Source organism: Lissotriton vulgaris, chromosome 2_1 (genome assembly GCF_964263255.1).
Source record: "Lissotriton vulgaris chromosome 2_1, aLisVul1.2, whole genome shotgun sequence".
NCBI lineage: Eukaryota > Metazoa > Chordata > Amphibia > Caudata > Salamandridae > Lissotriton > Lissotriton vulgaris.
Window position 1 is genome coordinate 1,705,538,173 of NC_141687.1, and position 21,713 is coordinate 1,705,559,885.

At 41.7% G+C, this 21,713-nt stretch overlaps 1 protein-coding gene across 2 annotated transcripts in view; it reads right to left on the bottom strand.

Annotated features, from left to right (window-relative positions):
* The window catches only part of MACO1 (macoilin 1), a 328,965-nt gene that overhangs the window by 236,190 nt on the left and 71,062 nt on the right, over positions 1–21,713 (bottom strand). For both annotated transcript variants that reach the window (XM_086957686.1, XM_086957687.1), the window contains exon 3: positions 12,859–12,985. In XM_086957686.1, the coding sequence (XP_086813812.1) occupies positions 12,859–12,985 (127 nt within the window). The remainder of the gene's footprint in view (positions 1–12,858; positions 12,986–21,713) is intronic.

A 21,713-nucleotide genomic window follows, 5' to 3' on the forward strand; every position in this document is an offset into this window, starting at 1 on the left:
TTATATTATTTCCGTACCCTCCCTCTATTGGCGGAGCACCCCAGCGGAAAGCAGGGGTGCTCCATCCATATGCGCCTGAAATCCCCTTGGGCATGTTGACGGCGCTACCACATGGGGGGGGACTGGTCGAGATTGATGGAATGGGAGGAGTTGGGGCTCCAGATGGTCGGTGACCTGTATGCTGAGGGGGAGCTATTGTCCTTACCGGCACTGCAGGACCAGTTTGGGCTTCCAGATGGTGGTTTCCTGTTGCACATGGCTGTGGTATCTGCCGTGAAAAAACATTGGAGATCGGGGCAGTTGGAACCCAAGACTACGCTGGCCTGCCAATATGTGGTGATGGCGGCGGGCACTTTCAAGGCGGTTACTGGTCTGCAGTCTACAGGAAGGGTTGACACCATTGGACGCACTCAAACAGAAGTGGGAATAGAGTGTGGGGAAACCTATACCGGATGTGACTTGGGCCCAAATACTAAAGAGAACATGGAAAGGGAGCAGAAATGCGCGTTTCCAACAGGTGCACTTTTTTGTGTTGCACAGGGCATACCTCACCCCGGGGAAAATGAAGAAATATTTCCATGTCCAAGATGCGGCCTGCCCCCGGTGTTTGGGGCCCGAGGTAGAGTTGGAACATATGTTGTGAGACTGTTCCAAATTAGGGCACTACTGGGCAGAAATAGGGGAACTGCTAAATGAAGCTACAGACAGGCAGGTGAAGTATGACATGGTGACCTGCCTGCTGCTTTGGTTCCCCCATACGAGGAAGACCAAGGTAACCAGTACGTTTATTGACCTAGGACTTATGCTAGCGCAGAGGGAGATAACCTGGCTCTGGAAGGCAATGGAGGGCCCTTCTGTTAGGAGATGGGCGAATGAGATGTGCAAATGGGCCAGTAGTGAAGGAGTGCTTAGACGTCGGCAGGCAACTCGCTCGGCCAATGAAAAGTGCTTAGGAGATGGCGAGAGCGTGGGAAGACCTAGTACAGACATTTAAGAACAGCTTAGAACCGGAGGATGAATGAGTTGATGGGGTTCTACGTTGCATTTCCAGGGAATACATTGTGCATGGAATGAGGACGAGTTTAACTCCGTATTGGATCAGATCTTTGACCTCAGTGAGGCCCACACCAATTGCAGTTAGATGGGGGGGTGGGTTATACGGGTTACGGACATGACGCAGCTGATAGAGGTATGGATGTGAGGGGGTGTTGTGACTAAGCACCAGGCTCGGGAGGAGGGAAGTCGATCTGCTGAACTGGGTCTGCCGGGGAGTCCGGGGTGATCTAACATATCGGTAAGGTACCTGGAAGGGTAAGAATGGAGGGAGTTGTTTGGAGTTTAGGTGAGTTCAGTCCTGCAAGGTGTCCTACAGCGTGGATTGTCGGTAGTTGGGGGGGCGGGGTTTCTGGGAGAAAATATTCGAAAAACAGATACCAGATGTTTGACCGAATGAAGATCCTGTTATACCCTATGCGGCTGCCAGGGGTGAATATCACCGAGCCGTGCGCCGCCCAGCCTCCGGGATGTGGGCTTTAAGGCTGTGTAAAAATTGTTGATGGGTATTACATGGCTGGGTGGACGGGCAGTCACATCAGCATGTACAGCTCTATGTTATGTTTTGATTTTACTTCCTGTCTGCAATAAAAATTATTTAAAAAATAAATAAATCAATGATGTCACAGAGCATGTCATGGGAGGTAATTAGCAGTGCATGGCGAGGGTGCAAGTTATAGTTACTTCAAATAACCAACTGGTGAGGAGTTTTAGTGGTTTTGTTAGTTCAAAAACATATTTTTTAACTGACATTTTCACCTAACTGTAACGATGCTTTAACTATTGTTTTTTCAGTGAATTTACAGGTTTGTCGTACAGCGGCCTTGGGTTGGATGCAGGGCCTGGCCTGCGTTCAACCTCCTGCAGGCTGTGCACTGGGAGGAGCGGTGTGCAAACCCTGGCTGCACCCAGCCGCACGTGGGTCCCAGCGAATTATTCTTTTTTTTGGCAATGTGTTATGGGTGTCGTAGTCCCACTTGGGATACCCCCACTTTTGTATATATTTTTGGTAAAGTTGGGGGCAGGGGATGGGCCCAAGCCCCAGTCGGCTCCCTAGCCCCAAGGCCGCCGCAACCCCAATGGCTCCCAGCCAGCTTAATTTCTTTGCTCTCAACCAGGTGGAACAGCTCTTTTCTTCAAGGCTGTGCTTTCTGCCTGGGAGAGGTCAGGCAGGGAACGTCCGCACTTTACTGGGCAGGAAACAGCAGTGTCCCTGGGGATGGGGTCTGATGCCGCCTCCCCCAACAACAAAAAGCAAGAAAGAAAATAAAACTGTGGCCCCAGGGCGTGGCATGGATTGGGGTGGGGAGGGGATTGCATGCTAGTAACTCTGGCACTGCTTGACAAATTTCACATAGATATGTCTAGCGATGTCCAAGAAAAACATTGAATGTGCATGTTAATTCAAAAGGACATTTTGGAAAGTGATGTAGAAAAGACGGCTGAACGGAATTACAGCAAATTTGTCAAAAAGTCAAAACTTCACTTCGAAAGTGTCAGTTGTTTGAGAAATCTGTGTTTAAAATAGTGCTCAGGGTAGTCATGAACATGGTCCCCACTGAAATGCATGACGTTTTATAAAAGCCTGGTAACAAAGAGGCGCATATATAAAAGGAAAATAACAGATTTTAGTCAGAATATTAATCATTTATTGATGGTACTATAATAACTTAAGGCATTGTAGTGTGTTCCAAGGTGATTTTACCCTGTGGAAATTGATGATCCTTTGCTGGGATTTTAAGAACCGTATTTATGAAAATCATGACAGAAAACACCGTTTTCTATCGCAGAGGTTATGAAAGGTGCAGCCGAAGTTAAAATGAAAGGAAATTATCTTCAAAACCTTTGAAATTCACCAGTCATAGTTTAGTGAGCTAACTATAACTACCACCCTAGCCATGCACTGCTTAGGACCTCAAACGGTCATCAAATCCAAGCCGTGCATGGTGGAGGAGCAACTTATAGCTACCTCAGTGAAATACAACTAGTGAATTTCAGAGTTCTTTTAAACATTAGTTTTACCTTATTATAACACCCAACATTAACGTCACTTTTAAAACAATTTCAATAAATATACATACACATGTCTTATAGTCAATGCCAGAGCTACCTATAAAAATGGTTAAGGCAAAAACCATCCACCTGACAATAGTAGATTCTGTTGTGAATGTAACCGCTTTCAACCCACTGATAGAGGACATCTAGGAAGAGATTACATCAAGGTGGAACTTCATTCTGAGGTTTGTCCTCAGTAGCAGAGGAATGCAGGCAAGTAAAGAATATTTTCTTCCTGAAATCCATGTATGATAGGACTGGAAATAATAGAAGGGGTGTCCAGGACACAGGTCTGCCATGATAGAATATTAAAGGGCAAGAGAAACAAAGAGACTAAACCTTAACATATACTTAAAACTGAAGAGATAGGTACTAAGATATCAGTTTATCAAAAAGTACTCCTGTGTCAAAGTCATTATAAGAATGGTTTTGGCCACAGTGGTCAAAGAAGTAACAGAAAGGATGATAGTGGCACCAGACAACGGGCTACACATTCCATTACTCCTTCACAAAATGCTTGCACAGAAATCAGATTCCTGTCCACGCCATCTGGTAGAAGTCGGTGTGCAGCTGCCTGAAGGAGAAGCATGCAACAAGCTAGACTGGTAATAGTTCAAACTGGTTTTTTGTGCCAGCTAGTGAACCATTTAGTCTAGCTTCAGAGCAGTCAGTCAGTCAGTCAGTCAGTCAACTTTATTCGATTAATTAAAATCATAAAAGAAGAAAAGACAAATCACAAACATGGACAATATAGCAAATACATTTGGGTTGTCAGATTCCTGTTGGAGCACTGAGGAAGCAGAAGGCAAGGGTGCTATCGTGGGGAAATCTCCCTTTTACCATTAGGGTTCTTTTATAGACCGGATTAGTCATCCCAGCTAGGGGGGAGAAGTTGGGGTGTTCCTCATGGCCTTAGGGAGATCCTGTGATCTTGAATTAGTTAATAGATTTGCCCCTTTGTCAGGCCTAGATGCCTGTGATTGACTTCCACCATTATATGCCCCAGAGTCAATGGAAGTTACTAGTCAATCTGTTGTTTCTCCACTGCCCGAGATAAGTGGTCAGATGGCGATAAGTACAGGGTCGGTATGCACTAGTATAGCTGGAGATATTACTATGAGCAGTGTTCCGTGTTCTCATGGGTTAAGTTCTGTCAACCAGGGTAGAGTTGAACAAATGGGGGATCACACTAATAATTGTAGAGTCCTGAGCTGGAATATTACGGGCTTGAGTTCTAAGAGAGACGATCTCAATTGGCTATGCTTTATAAAATCATATGATATAATTGCCCTCCAGGAGACCTGGGATAAGGGGGATAATTTTTGGTTGAATGGTTTTAGCTCATTTTTTCTAGCAGCAGGCCCAGGTTTAGCGGGCTGGGCTAAATGTGGTCTACTGTTTCTCCTCTCCTTGGATCTGAGATGCTCTGTAAAAAGGTTAGAGCTAGACTCTCCCCATTGTTTGATATTGGAGTTTAGTGAACTTAATTGCTCTAAGCTCTTATTAGTGAACATTTACAACTCAGGAGAGTGTGATTATGCAAACCAGCATATAAACACTTAGAGTTATTTTCTTAACGATTAGAAGTTAAAGCAATCCACTTTTTTCATGTTTTATTAATGGGTGATTTTAACACGCATTTGTGCAATTCACATTGTTTATTACATGATCCGCATGATCTTAATTTTGCTAAGATCCCGCATTTTGAGCACACCTTACGGGGTGAGGGCCTGGAGTCGTTTTTAACGGATGCTGATCTTTTTTAAGCTAGTTTTGCTAACCCTGGAGACCGGTGCCCCACGTTTAAAGCCAAGGCTAGTAATAACATTATAGACGATATATTTATGTCCCCCACATTATTGAATAAGGTGATTTTCTATAATGCCCAGGAATCCCCTTTAAGTGATCATAATCCGGTCATTTTAATTCTGGATATCGCTGTGGTATCCTGAGCAAAGGTGGCAGAAACCGGGTTATGACCAAGGTGCTACCCTGTGATCAGGGAAGGAGGCTTAGATGGGCTAATATAATCCCAGAAAATGTTCTAAGGGGCCTGCGTGAGAAAAGCACAGATCAATTTGCCATTTGCATTGAGCCTCTAAGCTCCACGAATGCGGTACTCAGCTTTTGAGGGAATTTGTACTCAAGTAAGCTGTGATTTACGTTCAAAAACTAAAGCGAGACCTAAGTGTGGCCCTAAGTGGTTTAACGAGAAATGCTCACAAGCCCATCGGTCTTTAATTTTAGCCTTGAAAAAACTACCATGGGATAGGGAGCTGATAGCTGGGAGAAGGATTACAAATTAGTCCTTGATAGCCGGAAAAAAGAGATTAAGGATGAGGCGTGTAATTCTTTGCGGTCTGTGGAGGTGCTAAGCGATAGTTCAAGGTTCTGGACCATCACAACCACCTCTTTTTTTCAGAGAAGGACAATGAGGTTCAGGATTGTAGGGGCATATGCATCAAAGGATTTTGCGATTGCAAACGGTGCGATTCGCAAAAATCGTCCATTTGCGATCGCAAAATCCGCTTTTGGAATGCATGAAGGGTGAGGCCCTCGCATTTTGAAAATTCGCAAATATTTGCGAATTTTCAAATTGCGATTGCATTTAAGGAATCGCATTTTGCAATGCATGACACTTAAAAAAATTGTGATTTCGCAATTAGGGGGAGCAAATTACCATGAGGTTGAACCTCATGGTAATTTGCGAAAACTTTGAAAAATGCACTTTTGTGCATTTTTCAAAGTTTCAGGTTGTGCACACACATGCCCTTAGGGCATGTGTGTGCACAAAATATGTTGCACAGATTGATTTCAGGGGTGCAACAGGGTGTCCTTTGGACACTCGTCAGACTCTTAATAGGAGCTAAGAGGGAAAAAGGAAAGGGTCGCCCTCCACTCAAAACCTGTAATACAACAACAGACCCAGTCCAAAGGCGTCAAGGCATATCAGTGACTCTAAAGAAGGGGCAGTCAAAATATACTGCTACCAATCACTCTCTTATACAATTTACAAGGAGATGATGCACTGTACTCCGCCCACGTTAAAAGACAAACCTGTTCTCCCCGACAGTGCCACAGTGCCCTTTTTTTCCAGAGAAGGACAATGAGGTTCAGGATTGTAGGGGCATATGCATCAAAGGATTTTGCGATTGCAAACGGTGCGATTCGCAAAAATCGTCCATTTGCGATCGCAAAATCCGCTTTTGGAATGCATGAAGGGTGAGGCCCTCGCATTTTGAAAATTCGCAAATATTTGTGGATTTTCAAATTGCGATTGCATTTAAGGAATCGCATTTTGCAATGCATGACACTTAAAAAAATTGTGATTTCGCAATTAGGGGGAGCAAATTACCATGAGGTTGAACCTCATGGTAATTTGCGAAAACTTTGAAAAATGCACTTTTGTGCATTTTTCAAAGTTTCAGGTTGTGCACACACATGCCCTTAGGGCATGTGTGTGCACAAAATATGTTGCACAGATTGATTTCAGGGGTGCAACAGGGTGTCCTTTGGACACTCGTCAGACTCTTAATAGGAGCTAAGAGGGAAAAAGGAAAGGGTCGCCCTCCACTCAAAACCTGTAATACAACAACAGACCCAGTCCAAAGGCGTCAAGGCATATCAGTGACTCTAAAGAAGGGGCAGTCAAAATATACTGCTACCAATCACTCTCTTATACAATTTACAAGGAGATGATGCACTGTACTCCTCCCATGTTAAAAGACAAACCTGTTCTCCCCGACAGTGCCACAGAACAACAAATATTGTGACCCAAAAGAGTTGGTCGCAAAAGTCCACACGATAGTGTTGGACTGAATTCTTAATAGAAAAAATGTGTGAGAAACAAGTGACGCCTCACGGAAACACCACCAACGGGGTAACTGGTATGTCATTTCCAGACAAGCCCCTGTCTCATCATCGGTAGTCACTTGCTTCTCAAAGAAAATAAGAAGAAAGGAAAGAAGTGTCCAAAACAAACAACAAAAATTGTGACAAACAGTGGAAAGCAGAAATCTCTGCTAGTGACAAACACAAACAAGTGCCTAAAAACACAGCACACAGTTCCCTTAACCAACTTTATTTATAGGGAACTCTTGTTTGATTGGTGGTGTTTCCGTGAGGAGTCACTTGTTTCTCACACATTTTTTCTATTAAGAATTCAGTCCAACACTATCGTGTGGACTCTTGCGACCAACTCTTTTGGGTCACAATATTTTTTGTTCTGTGGCACTGTCGGGGAGAACAGGTTTGTCTTTTAACGTGGGCGGAGTACAGTGCATCATCTCCTTGTAAATTGCATAAGAGAGTGATTGGTAGCAGTATATTTTGACTGCCCCTTCTTTAGAGTCACTGATATGCCTTGACGCCCTTGGACTGGGTCTGTCCTTTAGACACCCCTGCACCCTTGAAATCGCATTCTCAATTTGCGATTCGCTAATTGCTAATCGCACATTGAGAATGTCTTCCCATTCATTCCTATGGGCCTCTAGGCCCATAGGAATGAATGGGGAGGTATTCCTTAATTGCGACTCGCAATTTGCGAGTCACAATTAAGGAATATTAAGAAATCGCAACTTTTTTTAGCGATTTCTTGATGCATTGCATTTTGCGATTCCTTAATTGCGATTCCTTATTTTTCGCAATTATGGAATCGCTAAAAGCAATATTGATGCATGTCCCCCGTAATATCTCTGAAGCTCAATGGCTTTCCCATTTTGAAGCGATTTATGAGACGGTGGGGGTTGCGGATTGTACACCCTGGTCCTCACTCTATCGAGCCAGTACCCTGCTTGAGTTTAATGAGGGGGAAATCGAGAAAGCGATAAGACACTGCCAGTCATAAAGCACCAGGACCAGATGGCGTTCCTGCAGACCTCTATAAAAGTAATCCTCAATTTTGGGCCAATATACTTACAAATGTTTTTAGTGCTGTGGGCTCAGTTGGTTTTCCGGCCTCTTGGTCAAAATCAATCATTATTCCCATTTTCAAAAAGGGGCAGCGAGGGGAACCCCGGTGTTATAGGCCGATATCCCTTATTGATTCTGCTGTAAAAATTGTGGGAAAGGTGATCTTCACTAAAATTACTGATTGAGTACATGAGAGGGGGATTCTATCTAATATGCAATATGGTTTTAGAGGCGGGAGGAGCACAATGGACCAGTGTTTAAATTTGCACCTATTAATAAGTAAATACACTATGGCCAAGGAGGGGTGCTGGACGATGGCTTTTATGGATTTATCCAGCGCTTTTGACCTGGTTAACAGGTCAAATCTCTGGAACATTTTGCTGGAAAAGGGTCTCGACCCTGGTCTATTTTTTACCTAACCTTCACCAAGATCTTACAGCCTTGGTTAGGATAACGCAGGCTGGTGACTGCACTAGATCATTTAATTCTGGGAGGGGTGTCCGGCAGGGATGCAATCTTGCACCCCTGCTGTTCACCCTTCACATAAATGACCTGGATAAAGTGCTTGTGGAGGCGGCCTTGGATATTCTGCATGTATGAGACTGTTCAATCCCTGTTCTCCTATATGTGGATGACGCAGTACTTTTAGCTCGTACAGCAGTGGGCCCTCCAGCGGCTTCTAGATGTCTTCTGGCCTTTTATGAACTCTTTTGATTTAATTGTGAATAACGGAAAGTTGCATACTATGACAGTAGGTCGCAGAGTTAGAATAACATTTTATTGTAATGGATTGGAAGTTTCTTCCATGTCCTCCTTTACTTATCTGGGAGTCCTTTTTGATGATAGGTCTTCCTGGGTCATGCAGCAAAAAGTCAAAAAGAATGCAGTTACACTGCTTCCTCATCTCTTTTAGGGTTTGCACGGCGACTGGGGGCGAGACCGATAGAGGCTATCCTAAAGGTTTACAAAGCTAAGTTGTAACGGGGTGGAGGGTAAAAGACTCGGAAGAGGAAGACGGAAGGTCAAGTCCCCGTAGGACCAGAGACTTAGCTGCTACATTGGATCCCGCCACTCTAGCAAGGGAAAGACGGTCCCAGCTCAAGAAAAAGACATTTATAAAAATAAAACCCCATTTGCCTCACTATGGTGTCAGTGTCCCTCCTTCTGAACCCCAACACAAGTGTTTGGCTATTGCGGCATTTGGATCCTCTATCTGGGCTATAAAGAACAGGTTGGGATACAGATAGCTGAAAACAAATTCCTACAAAGCCTCCTGTCTGTTCCACAATCTACCCCATCATATGCTATACACCAGGAGCTAGGGTTAGGCTTTGTTACTGATACTTTGTATACAGCTCCGTTGCTCTGCTGGCTCAAAACCTGGCTGAACCCAGATTTAACTTTGAACCATGTGATTTTACGGGACTGTTTGAAGTTAGATAAGTCCCTAAAAGTCAAATGGCTCTCGTATGTTAAAAGTATGTTTATTAAAATAGGACTGCCAGAACTTTGAGGAACCGGAAAAGATCAGGAAAGAGGATGTGTTGTGGGTAAAATTGAATTGTAATAAGGTTTTGATGTTGGAACGGGAAGAACTGGAGCTACGTAAACCATCAGTTAGGCCCCCATTATCTGTTAAAAACATCAATTAAATTGGAAACCTATTTAGTAATAGTTAATAAACCTTACCATTGTTGGCTCCTAACTAGGCTCCGCTTCAATTTGATCCATTTCACATTGGGGGATTATCGGGAATGGTGTAATCCTGTTGATGCCGAACCCTGCCAATGCGATAATTCCTCATCCAAGGACACATTGCACATCATGATGTTTTGTGATATTTATTCCAATATTCGCTTGAGATTTCTGGTTCCTATCCTTGAGGCAGGGGTTCCACTCAGGTAAGACCGGCATTGGTCTTCCTACAGTCTTTGTACAATCCTGGAGAGATTTTTAATATTGCATCTTTTTTGGCAGCTGCTGTGAGGCTAAAGAAACAAAGAAGCCTAAAGACGTTTTCTCCCCAAGTAAGATTGTCATTTTTATTGTAATTTTAAGGGACAAGGAGTATGATCATTTTTTTGTATTTTATTTAAGTGTACAGAAATTTAGTCTGTGTATTTTAATTAAGTCAAATTTATTTGTTATATTGTCTATGTTTGTGATTTGTCTTTTGTACTTTTATGATTTTAATTAATCAAATAAAGTGGATTGACCGCAGAGCAGTCACAGGGGCAACTGGTGGGTAATTAATTACTTCTAGACATAGGAGCATCTTTGAGCCTCATCCACTCCTTTCAGATACAAGATGGGAGAACATAACTCAAAACAACGATTGAAAAACTGCATCCTGAGAGGTACAAACTGCATTTAGTTTATGTTGTAAGCACCTGTATATTACTACCTATATCTTTTAAATGACTTCAGTATACCGCAAACATCTACTTACATTTTAGGACCCGAAAGAATACAGTTTTACAGAAATCCTGATACTATGAGATTCAGTGGAGGCCAAAAGGAATGAGCAGGCCCAGCTCTAAGCAAAGAAATTCAATCAGAACTGTACACACGCAACTACACACTGTATTCTCTTTGGGTTGTAACAAATGAAGTCTTTTTTTCTTTTTTTTTTTAAGTGGGATATCTGTTAAATGTAGCAGCATTAGCCTCAAAAGGCAGCCAATGTACAATTTAGACCCTTCAAGAGGGACAGTGAGAGTGAAAGGGTTAGAAATGTTCACCTCTACCCTGTACTCCTACGTTAGTCGTCCAATATAGCTGAAAGGTTATCAAATGGGTAGGTATTTTTCATAATTTATTGTGCTCTTGTGTAACTCAAGAATTTAGGAGAGATTAACATTATTTAATTGTACACATAAATTATATAGAGGTCTACTTGAGCAAATAAAGTACTGATCAAGTTAGACCATAAATTACAATGTTCAGAAGTATGCAGTTAAATTTTAGGTTTGGAATGATGAATTTATAGAAAATATGCTGGCCAAACAAGAAATACATACAGAATTTGTTTTCACATTATTCTTACTCTATTGTAATTGGACAAACATTGAGATGAAATTTACATCCAAATCCATCTTGCGTTTTCAATCATTTTCAGTGAAACTCAATGATCTAAAAAAGGTTTTTACGCTGGCGATCAATCGATCTGACATGGAAAATGAATACGAATGCAGGTATGTTAGTTAAAGAAAAGGTTGCGACAAACAAATGCGTTGGCTACAATTTCTGAACTTATCAGAGGGAATTCATGGAAACTAATTATAATAAAAATACCTGTATTTGATGATAAAAAAATTAAATGAAACAAAATGACAGTTGTTAAGCATTTCTCATTTTATCAACGTTTACTGACATTGGAGGGCAATAGAAAGTTGAATTAGGTTGTGTCTATTGAGAACTATTCGAGGTAGGGTGCAATCATCTGAGGAGCGTCACTAGCGTCAGACGGTGTTACGTTCAGTGGTATTACTATCCCCGTAAAAGATAGATTTACAAAATTATGAAAATACACAGGAGCATTTCAAACAAGGTAAAGCCATCTAAAGATCTTAAGGAAAGAGAAGAACTGGCCAGCGTTCCTTATGGGAGAGCATCAGGGTTATGCACTGTGATCATCCTGTGCGATGTATGCCACAATATTAACCCATAAACATTCGTAGTATCGTAGTATAAAATATCCGCCAACCCATGTTAACTTGAAAGTAGCTTAGAGCAAGGAAATACACTACTACGCATACCAAAGAGTCGACCCACATAGTATACATAAAAACACTGACTTCAGCCTCCTAGTTATTTGTTTTTTACTAATCTGTTTCTAACCCTCATTTCAAAACATGGATGAGTAGCCGGAGTATGCTACTCGGGCGAGGGGGGGCCACACATGGCTCAAATAACATCAGCTTTTAATCATATCACTAGAACTTTTACTGTTCACTAATAACTCATAAGAGTTGTTAAATTTAGCAGAACCTCAAGTATCTGTAGGAGTCTTTACAATTTAAATAGAGGCACTACAGGTTAGGTGCAATTCCTTTCTAACAAAGAGTTCCACTCATCAGTCATTTCAATGTCATCAGGATTAAACATAAAGCTTCAGGGTTGATTGTTGCCATCTGCTTTTGACACCACTTTGAATTGCTATAGGACATACTTAAGAATTTGATATTTTGATCTACCAAGAGCATTTTTCCCTTCTATTTCAGTATATTACTTGGATCCATTTTCAGCCTGCATTGGAGATTTGCACTTGGGATTTGCCTTTTCAACGCCAAATTAGAACTTGGTTACCATCCTTATACCATTATAGATTATTTGAGCAAAAAAGTTTAGCTTTTATCCTATTGTTGTGGTAAGCGTTTTTCAGGGAATTGTTTCTTGCGGGTAGTGTTTCCTCAACTAGGTTAAACCAATATACACCTCTTACTTAACACCTTGGCTGCTAGAAGTTTTCCCCCCCCGGTGCTGCAAAGTAAGATTTACCATTGTTCATGACGAGCTCAGCTCGTCATAAGCACAGCTCCACTGTGCCTCATGACGAGCTGAGCTCGTCATGAGCATGGAAGGGGTTAATGGTTAATATTTTTGAAATGCCTGTGGTATGTAATAAATATAGATATTTAACAGTTTCACCTTTTGCACCTGTGTGATGATAAATCACATCCACAGCACACCAATTTTAAAACTTCTGGACCATTATTCATATATTAAGGCTCAACCCTATTTGAACACTGAACCAGCTTTACTATGGAAAAACCTAAACATCTAATTCACTACATTACAGCTCAGTCAAAATATTTTAAAAGAAACATCTGTACTCACCTGTATGCCATACGTACTGTACCCACACATAAGTGCTTGCGGCAAAAAATAGCCATTGTACGGGTATGAACAGTAGACATATTATGTCCGATGTAAATGCTACACACACAAAAAATACTGAAAATGCCTGAAGAAAAACAAGACAAAAATATAAATTAGAACACAATATTTCATAACATTGCATTTAGCAAGGACTTTGATTAGCAAAACAAATACAGGCGTCACAATGTTCTTATTGTTTTCATTCATTACATGCACCCATGTGATAATACTTATTTATAAATTGCAGATCACTAACCCATACCTTCTTGTTGGGGGAAAAAGCAAAATCATATATATATTTTTTTTCAATCCTCATCCGCCTCCGACCCCAGTAAACAGAAAAAGTAGGATGTTGTTACCGTTACTCTACTTCTAGAGACGTAGGCAATTGAGGTAAAGCCTCAAAGGATTCCGCCCCCCTACCTGTGACGACAAAACCTACAAAATGTAACTGACCTCTCGTTTAAGAGGAGAGGGTGGTCGCACTCCCTTCTGGTTGATCGTAACCAATGGCTGTGGCTGATAGCCCAGCAAAGAGAAAGCAAGAGCCAGCACAGTCAGAGAGATTTCAAAAAGGCATAATCATAGGATCGGGAAAAAAGGAAAAGAAAATGTATTTTCGAAAGTTATAACACACCAACTTAAACCCCTAAAGCAACAGTACTCAATTAGAATCACCCCTAAACTAATGAGGAGACCAGTTAAGCAACCAGTCCCATAGTGCCTTCTTTCTAATGTTCTGCAATCTGACCAAATCAGTTTTGGAGGGCTTATATAAGGAGGACAACCAGTCTGAATAAGTAGGGGTTGTAGCCTCTACCCATCTCCTACATATTTCTCATCTAGTCAGCAGGATTGCATGAAATAAGAACCCCCTGGCTGGACCTGTAGTTCCTCTAGCAATACCAAAAATAATCAGGCCAAGAGAAATATGGACTGGGGTCCCCAAGATATTAGCTATGGTAGCCCCTACCCTCTCCCAGAATTCAGAAACAGCTAGGTAATCTTTAAACATGTGGATGTCTGAGGCACTCACCAAATCGCATTTCTTACAGCTGGCCAGAGGGCCCTTTGTTATTTTAGAAAGTCTAGAGGGGAACCCTCAGAAACGCTTTTCAGAGCCAAACTAAAAACACACCTCTTCCCTCAATAATTTCCTTCCTCCCCCCCCCCCCCCCCTTCTCCCTCTGACAGATTCAGTTAGCAGTTAGCGCGGGGACACACAGTTTGTGCAGCCATGCACTTTATAAATGATTTATTATTATTATTATTATTAGAGGGAGATAAATAAGCCCATTCTGTAGTGAAATAGGGATTCCTCCTAAACCAAGCTGGTTTTACAACTGCAAAGTGTTGAAGGAAGTTTGCCACAGATCTTCCCAATCTACATCTGGTATAGAAGCTGCCCACAGTTCTTCAGCTAATTTAAAATCCCCATCAAGGACTTCCTCAATGGCCCAGTAGAAGAAAGACACCTCTTTCCTACCCAGCGGCCTTGATATCAGTTGCTTCTCTAAGATATTCCCTTCACCTATAGTTTTTTTTCAGACTCTGGGACCAACTCTGCATTTGCAAATATTTGAACCTGGACATACCCTCCTCTAGTTTCACATTGAGCACTGCCCAGGGAAGGAGTGAGCCCTCAGCAGCTAGATCCCCCCACACCAAAAGCCCAGCTGTTTTAAGTGGGGCTGCCAATTTATCTTTCAGGCAGTCCGGAGTCTCGGAGAATCCCACAGAGGAGCCAAACTTGAAAAGTAATGTAAGCAAGTTCATTGCTTGATTCTGGCCTATGTGCGAGCCATACCCAATAGGACTTTCAATCTGATAGTCTTAAAAAACATCTGGTCTCCATATTTAAAAAGAAATCCTTCCTGTGAAAATCCCACTCCATCCAGCATGACCGAGAACAATACCACCCCCCACCCCACCTCTGACAGGTCTGGTGATTTCAAGCAAAATCATATTGTCCAACACTAAGCCAATGTTATTTACAAAAACGAACCTTTGGCACTGATAGTCTTTGAGCCAATGGCGTATGTTGCCTATGACTGTCGGAGGAAACAGACTGATACATGGCAAGAAAATCATGTGTTAGTGGTATCTGCAAGTGGAATGTGAGCTGTAGTTGACAATGTCCATATGTTTGGAATTAGTAGGTAATGGAATAGGAGGTATTTAAGATACCTTGTCTAGTACCATTTAATCATCTCAATTGGCAAGAGACATCATGCATTTTATTGACCTTATGTCCATTTTCAGTAGCGAGAAAAGCACAATCAAATTGTGATAAATCAGTATATGGTAAGCTATTGTGTTGTCAATTATTGTTGCAATGAAGTGGCAAATAAAGAAAACGCTAGATAGCCTTTCCAGACAAAAAAAACGTTTTGAAGTTAAAAATGCAACTTTGCAAAGGCAGAGTGGAAGGCAGACAGACTCTGCAGAATCAGAGGGCACACACCTGTTCACCTTGTGAATAAAATGCAAGAATAAAAGGGACACAAGAAAGCAAAAGGGGCAAAGGGAACCAACAACAATCAGGTTTGGTCAGTGACTACAGTCTTTTAATCGTCACGAGAATATACTACAAATGAATGCAACAAAAAAGGAGCACAGACCAGTTCTATTGCATAGCGATATATAAAATAATTGAGTTTCATCCAAGCATTTATTTTCTAAAATTCAGCGGATTTAAAATTAACGGCACCTAAACGTTTGGATTGGTAGGAGAGTTGTTAGCTTAGGAGGGATTGCCTTGTAAAAGTGCGTTTCAACGCAAAGTGTGCTTTTGGATGTGGTACTGGAAGGAGCTTAACTGACTATTTTTCAAAACAGAAAGTTAGAAGATATTTAAACAAAAAAAAACTTTTTTTAAATCCTGTGCATCCTTTGATTTGGTATGATACTCAATTGCACTAAATCCTTGATACAAACATTTTCCCAAGATCCTCGTTATTACTCAGCACGGTGTAATAAAATGGCACAAGTTCGTTCGGGGAATCACATTTTTTAACAGAATTGATTTCAACGCTTGTTTTGTCCAGCTTGTGCAACAGGGAAACAGCCTTACCAGATCAAAATAAATCCCCACAAAGCTTAACCATTCTTTATTACTGCGTTATCATCAGATGCAGACTCAGTCACCAATGCAGGTCATTGCAATCACATAAATCAAGCAATACTAACTTAGCCTTGGATGAATGCATCATCTTTTAAAATGTCTACCAAATTCATAGCGTACAGCACTGCATCCACAAAAATTGCAGTGTCTTATCGAGGAACTGCTCAATTCTGTTTGTTCAGAGCTGCAAAGGTTCTTTTACGAGCTAAGACTCATAAATGCCTTTACTGGAAAAAAACTAAATGTGAAGTGAGCCTTCTACAGTGGTCTCTCAATTGGCTTCTACCAGACCTTGTGCAAGAATCGGGCCAATTGTATTTTAGCTCTGGGGTGAGCGGGGGCGGACCAGCACCCATGTCGAATATAGCATCTGTAGTTTGGGAAGCCCACTTTGGAGCACTTTATGCCAATTCTACTGAAGAGACCACTTTGCTCCCTATCCTCGAACCACTCAATGAGCATAGATTGGAGGGGTCGATGGATTTTATGTTGGGGGAAGCTGTAGAGACCCCCCTGCTGGCTACCCTAGGACCCCGCCATGAGTATCGATTGGCGGGGCCCTTGGATGTTGAGCGGGTCAGGACGCCGTGGTCTCCAGGCATGAGCACCAACTGGATGGGCTCTAGGACATTACCCTTATGAAGGTGGAGTCCGCAATATTTAAACTTCTACCCAACAAGGCCCTGGTCTAGATAAGATGCCTGGGGGTCTATTTCGGTCTCAACCAAAAATCTGGGCACCGTACCTGGCTGTTCTATTTAATGCAATACTTAAGGGGAAGGACCCGCAAGATACCTGGCTTGGAGCAGAGATTGCCCCTATCCACAAAAAAGGTTGTCCGTTAACCCCATCCAATTATAGGCCCATCAGTCTGATAGACAGCACACAAAAACTGATGGGCAGGATAATTTTAGATAAAATCCAGGGGTAGATCAAGGAAAACGAGATTCTGACTATATTCCAGGCCGGGTTTAGGACGGGCATTACCACTCTAGATCAAATATTTAGGCTCCAGGTACTATTCTGGAAAACGGTGAGAGTGGAAAGTGGCAGTCTCTACCTCATCTTTGTTGACCTGCGGGCAGCTTTTGATGTAGTGCCGAGGAACAAGCTGTGGAGAGTTGTAGCAGAGTTGGGTCTGCCGACCTACCTATTGAATATCGTGATCAGACTCCATATGAAAAACGATGCCCAAGTTAGGTGCGGGAGACATGGTGATATATCGGCCCGTTTTCCTGTGATGAATGGGGTACGCCAGGGGTGCGTCCTGGCCCCAATGCTATTTTGTCTTTACATCAATGGCTTAGTAGATCACCTACTTGGTGTAATAGATAATGATACCCCAAGGTTTGCTACTGGGCGGGTGCTCGCTCTGATGTTTGCAGACGACACTTTGCTGCGGTCTGAAACGTCAATGGGCATTCAGCGCACCCTGGATGGCTTTGCAGCCTTCTGTGCTTCGTGTGGATTAGAGATAAACTTGGATAAGACTAAGTTTATGATTTTTAATCCCCCGAAACAGACCAGTCCTAACCCTTTCTTGAACTGTATTCCTCTAGAAAGAGTCAAGACATCCGATTACCTCGGTATCACTCTGACGGAAAACTTTGACTGGGGTTTTCAGACAGCAAAGGCAGCCCTTAGGTTATCCCAAGTATTAGTAAAGTCCACAGAATTTCGGATTTTAAAACTGCAGCTCCCGTCGTTGAATTCTATAGACTGCAGGCCAGAACAGCTTCAACGTATGGAGCTGAATTACGGGGCCATCATAGCACATCTAACCTCACAAGGGTAGAACATGGCTTCATGAGGAATTCTCTAGGCTTACCAGCAAGTACACCGCTCATCCCCTTGCGATTGGATTTGGGGCTAGAATCAATGGAGGAGCTAGTAGCAGCACGGCCTATTCTTTATTGGAAGAGGCTTTGGTCAGTGCCTGAATTGGTTTCCTATAGAGAGAAATTTACAGAGGTTTGGGCTCTTTTAAAAAGTAAGAACATTCCGTGGCTTCTACATATTAGGGCACTCAGTAATCGGATTGGCTTATCTGCGCTGTGGGAGAACCCTGAAGTAAGTTGTTCAGGGATAACCAAACTAGAGCTCTTGCGCCATCTGAGGTATCAGAATCTAGTAGCTCTACAAAGATCCACTACTGCGGGAAGACTGACAATAGAGTTCAAGTAAAAATCGAATCAAGAATGGAGGAATTCTTACATGTAATTTATCCTCCACTTGCGAAGAAACTCTATATCCAGCTTAGGCATGGTAGCCTCCCACTTAGGGTATTTACCTCTAAATGGGCCAAACACAGAGAATATTGCGAGCCCTGCATGTAATTACAAGCAAGAAGATGTACGCCACGTTCAGTTTTTTTGCCCTGCCTACCAAGCAATAAGGAAATGCTGGTTGATTCCACTATGTAGGAACCTAGGATTTAGGCATTGTGTCCAAGCGTGCAGGGTCTTAAGGTATGATACCCACCCCCCTATTGTTTTCGCTGTATCACGGTTCCTACTTGGTATGTGGCGTAGACGGAAAAGCTTTATATAATAACTGTGTTTATTTATGTATTTTATACCATTCGTTTTGATAACCATCTATTTTAATCAACTTTTAGGTCTAATATATGACTGGACCGTTATTTTTTGTTTTATTGTTCTGTAGGGTATGTATTTTATCTGCACTTTTATGGCCTGTCGACCGAAATAAAGTTATCAAATGTAAATGTATTTTAGACGAAAGATGAAACTATGCTCTTCTAAAAAACATATTTGCTGTAATCATATGTGTGCATTTCATCTGATTTTCTTGTTTGCAAAAGGAAACTGCACACTCCATTGAGCATTGTTTACATTTGTATACCTATGCCCAGCCTCAAAGAGAAATTGGAACACCTACGGAATATACTTGCTTAATCAAACTAAGAACCCCATAAGATGAAAAGAACTTTGCAAGAATTCCGAGTCATTTGCACCTCTAAATAAAAATAGCAACATTATACAGAAACATCATGATGTACCCAAGGAACAGATCCAAAAGCTTTGGGTGATTTGAAAAATCACATACCTATAAGTCCTGCTTTGAAATCCATCCACTGTTTTCCCAGAGAACCAAGGATTGAAATAAAGATCTTATGCATTAACACAGAGCTGCCTCAGGAAAGAGACCCTACACATCAAATAGCATCAGCGTACTACAAAAAACTTTAGATTCTATGTGCATCAATCTACAGCAATGCAGTAAGATGAATAAGACATTCACATGATGTACCCTCTACACACAAGACTTCTAATTGTGGAACATGGATCGGACCATGAGATTCCAACCAAGATACCTAAAGTAAACAACACATCCGATAATGGTAGGTATAAGCAAACCAGAACAAGACTGTCAACTCTGTCACAGCTATTGGTCCATGATCCATTCAGTCTCATGTCATTCCTGGTCTCAAAGAGGCTCTCACTATGGGCCACTAATCAGTCCTTCAGTAGTGGAGGAAAATGCTTAACCTCCACAAGGACTTTCCTACACGGACCACGGACACAGCCATCTTAGACTTCCCTTATCCAACATCCTGCAGCCCATCACAATCCACCACGACAAGTCTTTCCAAATTATATTTGGCTTCTTGACTTTGGTAATATACCTCCTTAGCACTATTCATGTTGACAGCCAAGAACCCTGGTAACTATTAGGCCAGATGTACTATACAATAGAAAGAAATATAACCTTCCTGAGGTATTTGCATCCTACTAAAGGAAGGAAATCTGAATAAATTACATTTTCTGGACTATAAGCACTTAATAAAATAGGTCTTTGGTAAAAATGGACTGGATACTATTGAGGATGGGTAAAGCCGAGCTGACGGATTGCTGGAGCTGTGGGGACTCAGAGTGGTTCTTTTTCCACCTCACATGGTCCTGCCCATGCATAAACAAATATTGGAAGGCAGTACACGCCAAGATATCAGATTTTGTCCTGATCTCAGAGGTTGGACCCTATAATTGCTCCGTTAGGAATAATGGCATGCTAGGCACACATTTTGTGTGAGAAAGGCCGGTGCCTTGGCAGAAACGCGTCACAATGGCTGTTCTTACCGGATTAAATTTGGTGTTTTGATTTGATCCGGATTAGAGCGGTCTTATTTCTAACAGGTTTGGAGGGAATATATATATTTTTTTATTAGACTGGAAATCTTTCATGGCTTTAACATACAAGGATGGTGCTAAGAAATAGCTATATGTTAGCTCCAATTGAAAGGATCACTAGAAATAATGGGAAAGGAAGCTGTAATCTTCCCCAAACAATCATTTTGGGGTCAAAATGTTAGCTACCAACAAAGCCTGTGTGGGAGAGAGAACTCTATTTATTTAGACCATAGTCTTTAAACTCCAAGATCTTATAAATATATAAAACTATACAATACCAGTCAATAACAAGAAGGAACACATTAACATTTAAAATCACACAGTTGCTTTCCGGACAGCTTTGCTTAATACATCTGTAGTAAAACCGTATCTACCATCGCCCCTAACAACCTCTATATTTCCAATTTTATAGACTCGGTTAAAATGTTAAAAAAAACTCAAAACTTAATAAAACTATAATTACATAGATCCTAAGGTTAAAAGGTACTTTACCCACATTATTATTCCTTAGCAGCAATTAATTACAACCATTTGGTCTAAAGTTCCCTCGGTCTTAAGCCTTTTTCTACTGAATGGCAGGGTTTGAAGATAAATGAGTGACAGTTCTTGCTTAAGTTTTTCCCTATCAAAATAGTTTGCACCTCTCATAATTTCCTAGTGCAATTGCGATATCCAGATTTTCCATTTCTATCAGTAATGCAATGACTTGAGCTCATGACCTTATTCCGTATTTTACAAATAGAGGCCGTAGAAACAGTTTTCTCACCTCTAGAACCATAAGGCAATCTAACAATATGTGCAATATTTCACAATTGGTCCCCAGCCCGCATTTGCATAATCCGTCGGGAGATAGCATTTCTGCCTTTAAGATTACCCTCCATTAGCCATGGGTTAGTGCCAATTCGTATCCTCAAGATTTCACATCTAAGTCCGTAGTTTGGCAAAGTTTCTAGATACGGGTACCAAGCATCATTTTCCCACGCTTTTATCACATGCATTGGACCGATTTTTTCTTTCTCAAGTATTTAAGTCCTGATTCCTTGATTCTTCCATACCTTGGGCCCTAAGTAAACTCTTGGTAAAAGCTACGTCTAAGGGATTCTGGTTTGCTCTCACCTTTAGACTCCCAGTTATCGCCTTTATTTTCCTTCTCGCTTCCTTTGCCCATTTTAGGCTGCTATGCCGGATTTCCTCAATGCACCAATGTGAAACCTTCTGTGCGCCCCCTTGGGATTGAAGTTTCCTATAACTTGCCAGAGCCATTTGGGCCCGACTATTCCATTCTATTGTTCCCGTCTGTAATCTAATTGCCTGAATCATGGCTGAATTAGGTAGGGACAATAGCATTTTTAGGGCCTTACCTTCCTCCCTATCCCACCCTCCTTTGCCACTTAAATGAAGAACTTCTACCCCATCCAATACTTGGGGCGGGATCATAGCTTCATAAGCTTTTAACATTGGTTAATGTGACATGTCCCCATAGTCTTTATAAAATTTTCTCAATCCACTGATGGAAGACTATGCTTTTGCTTTTTGGGCTT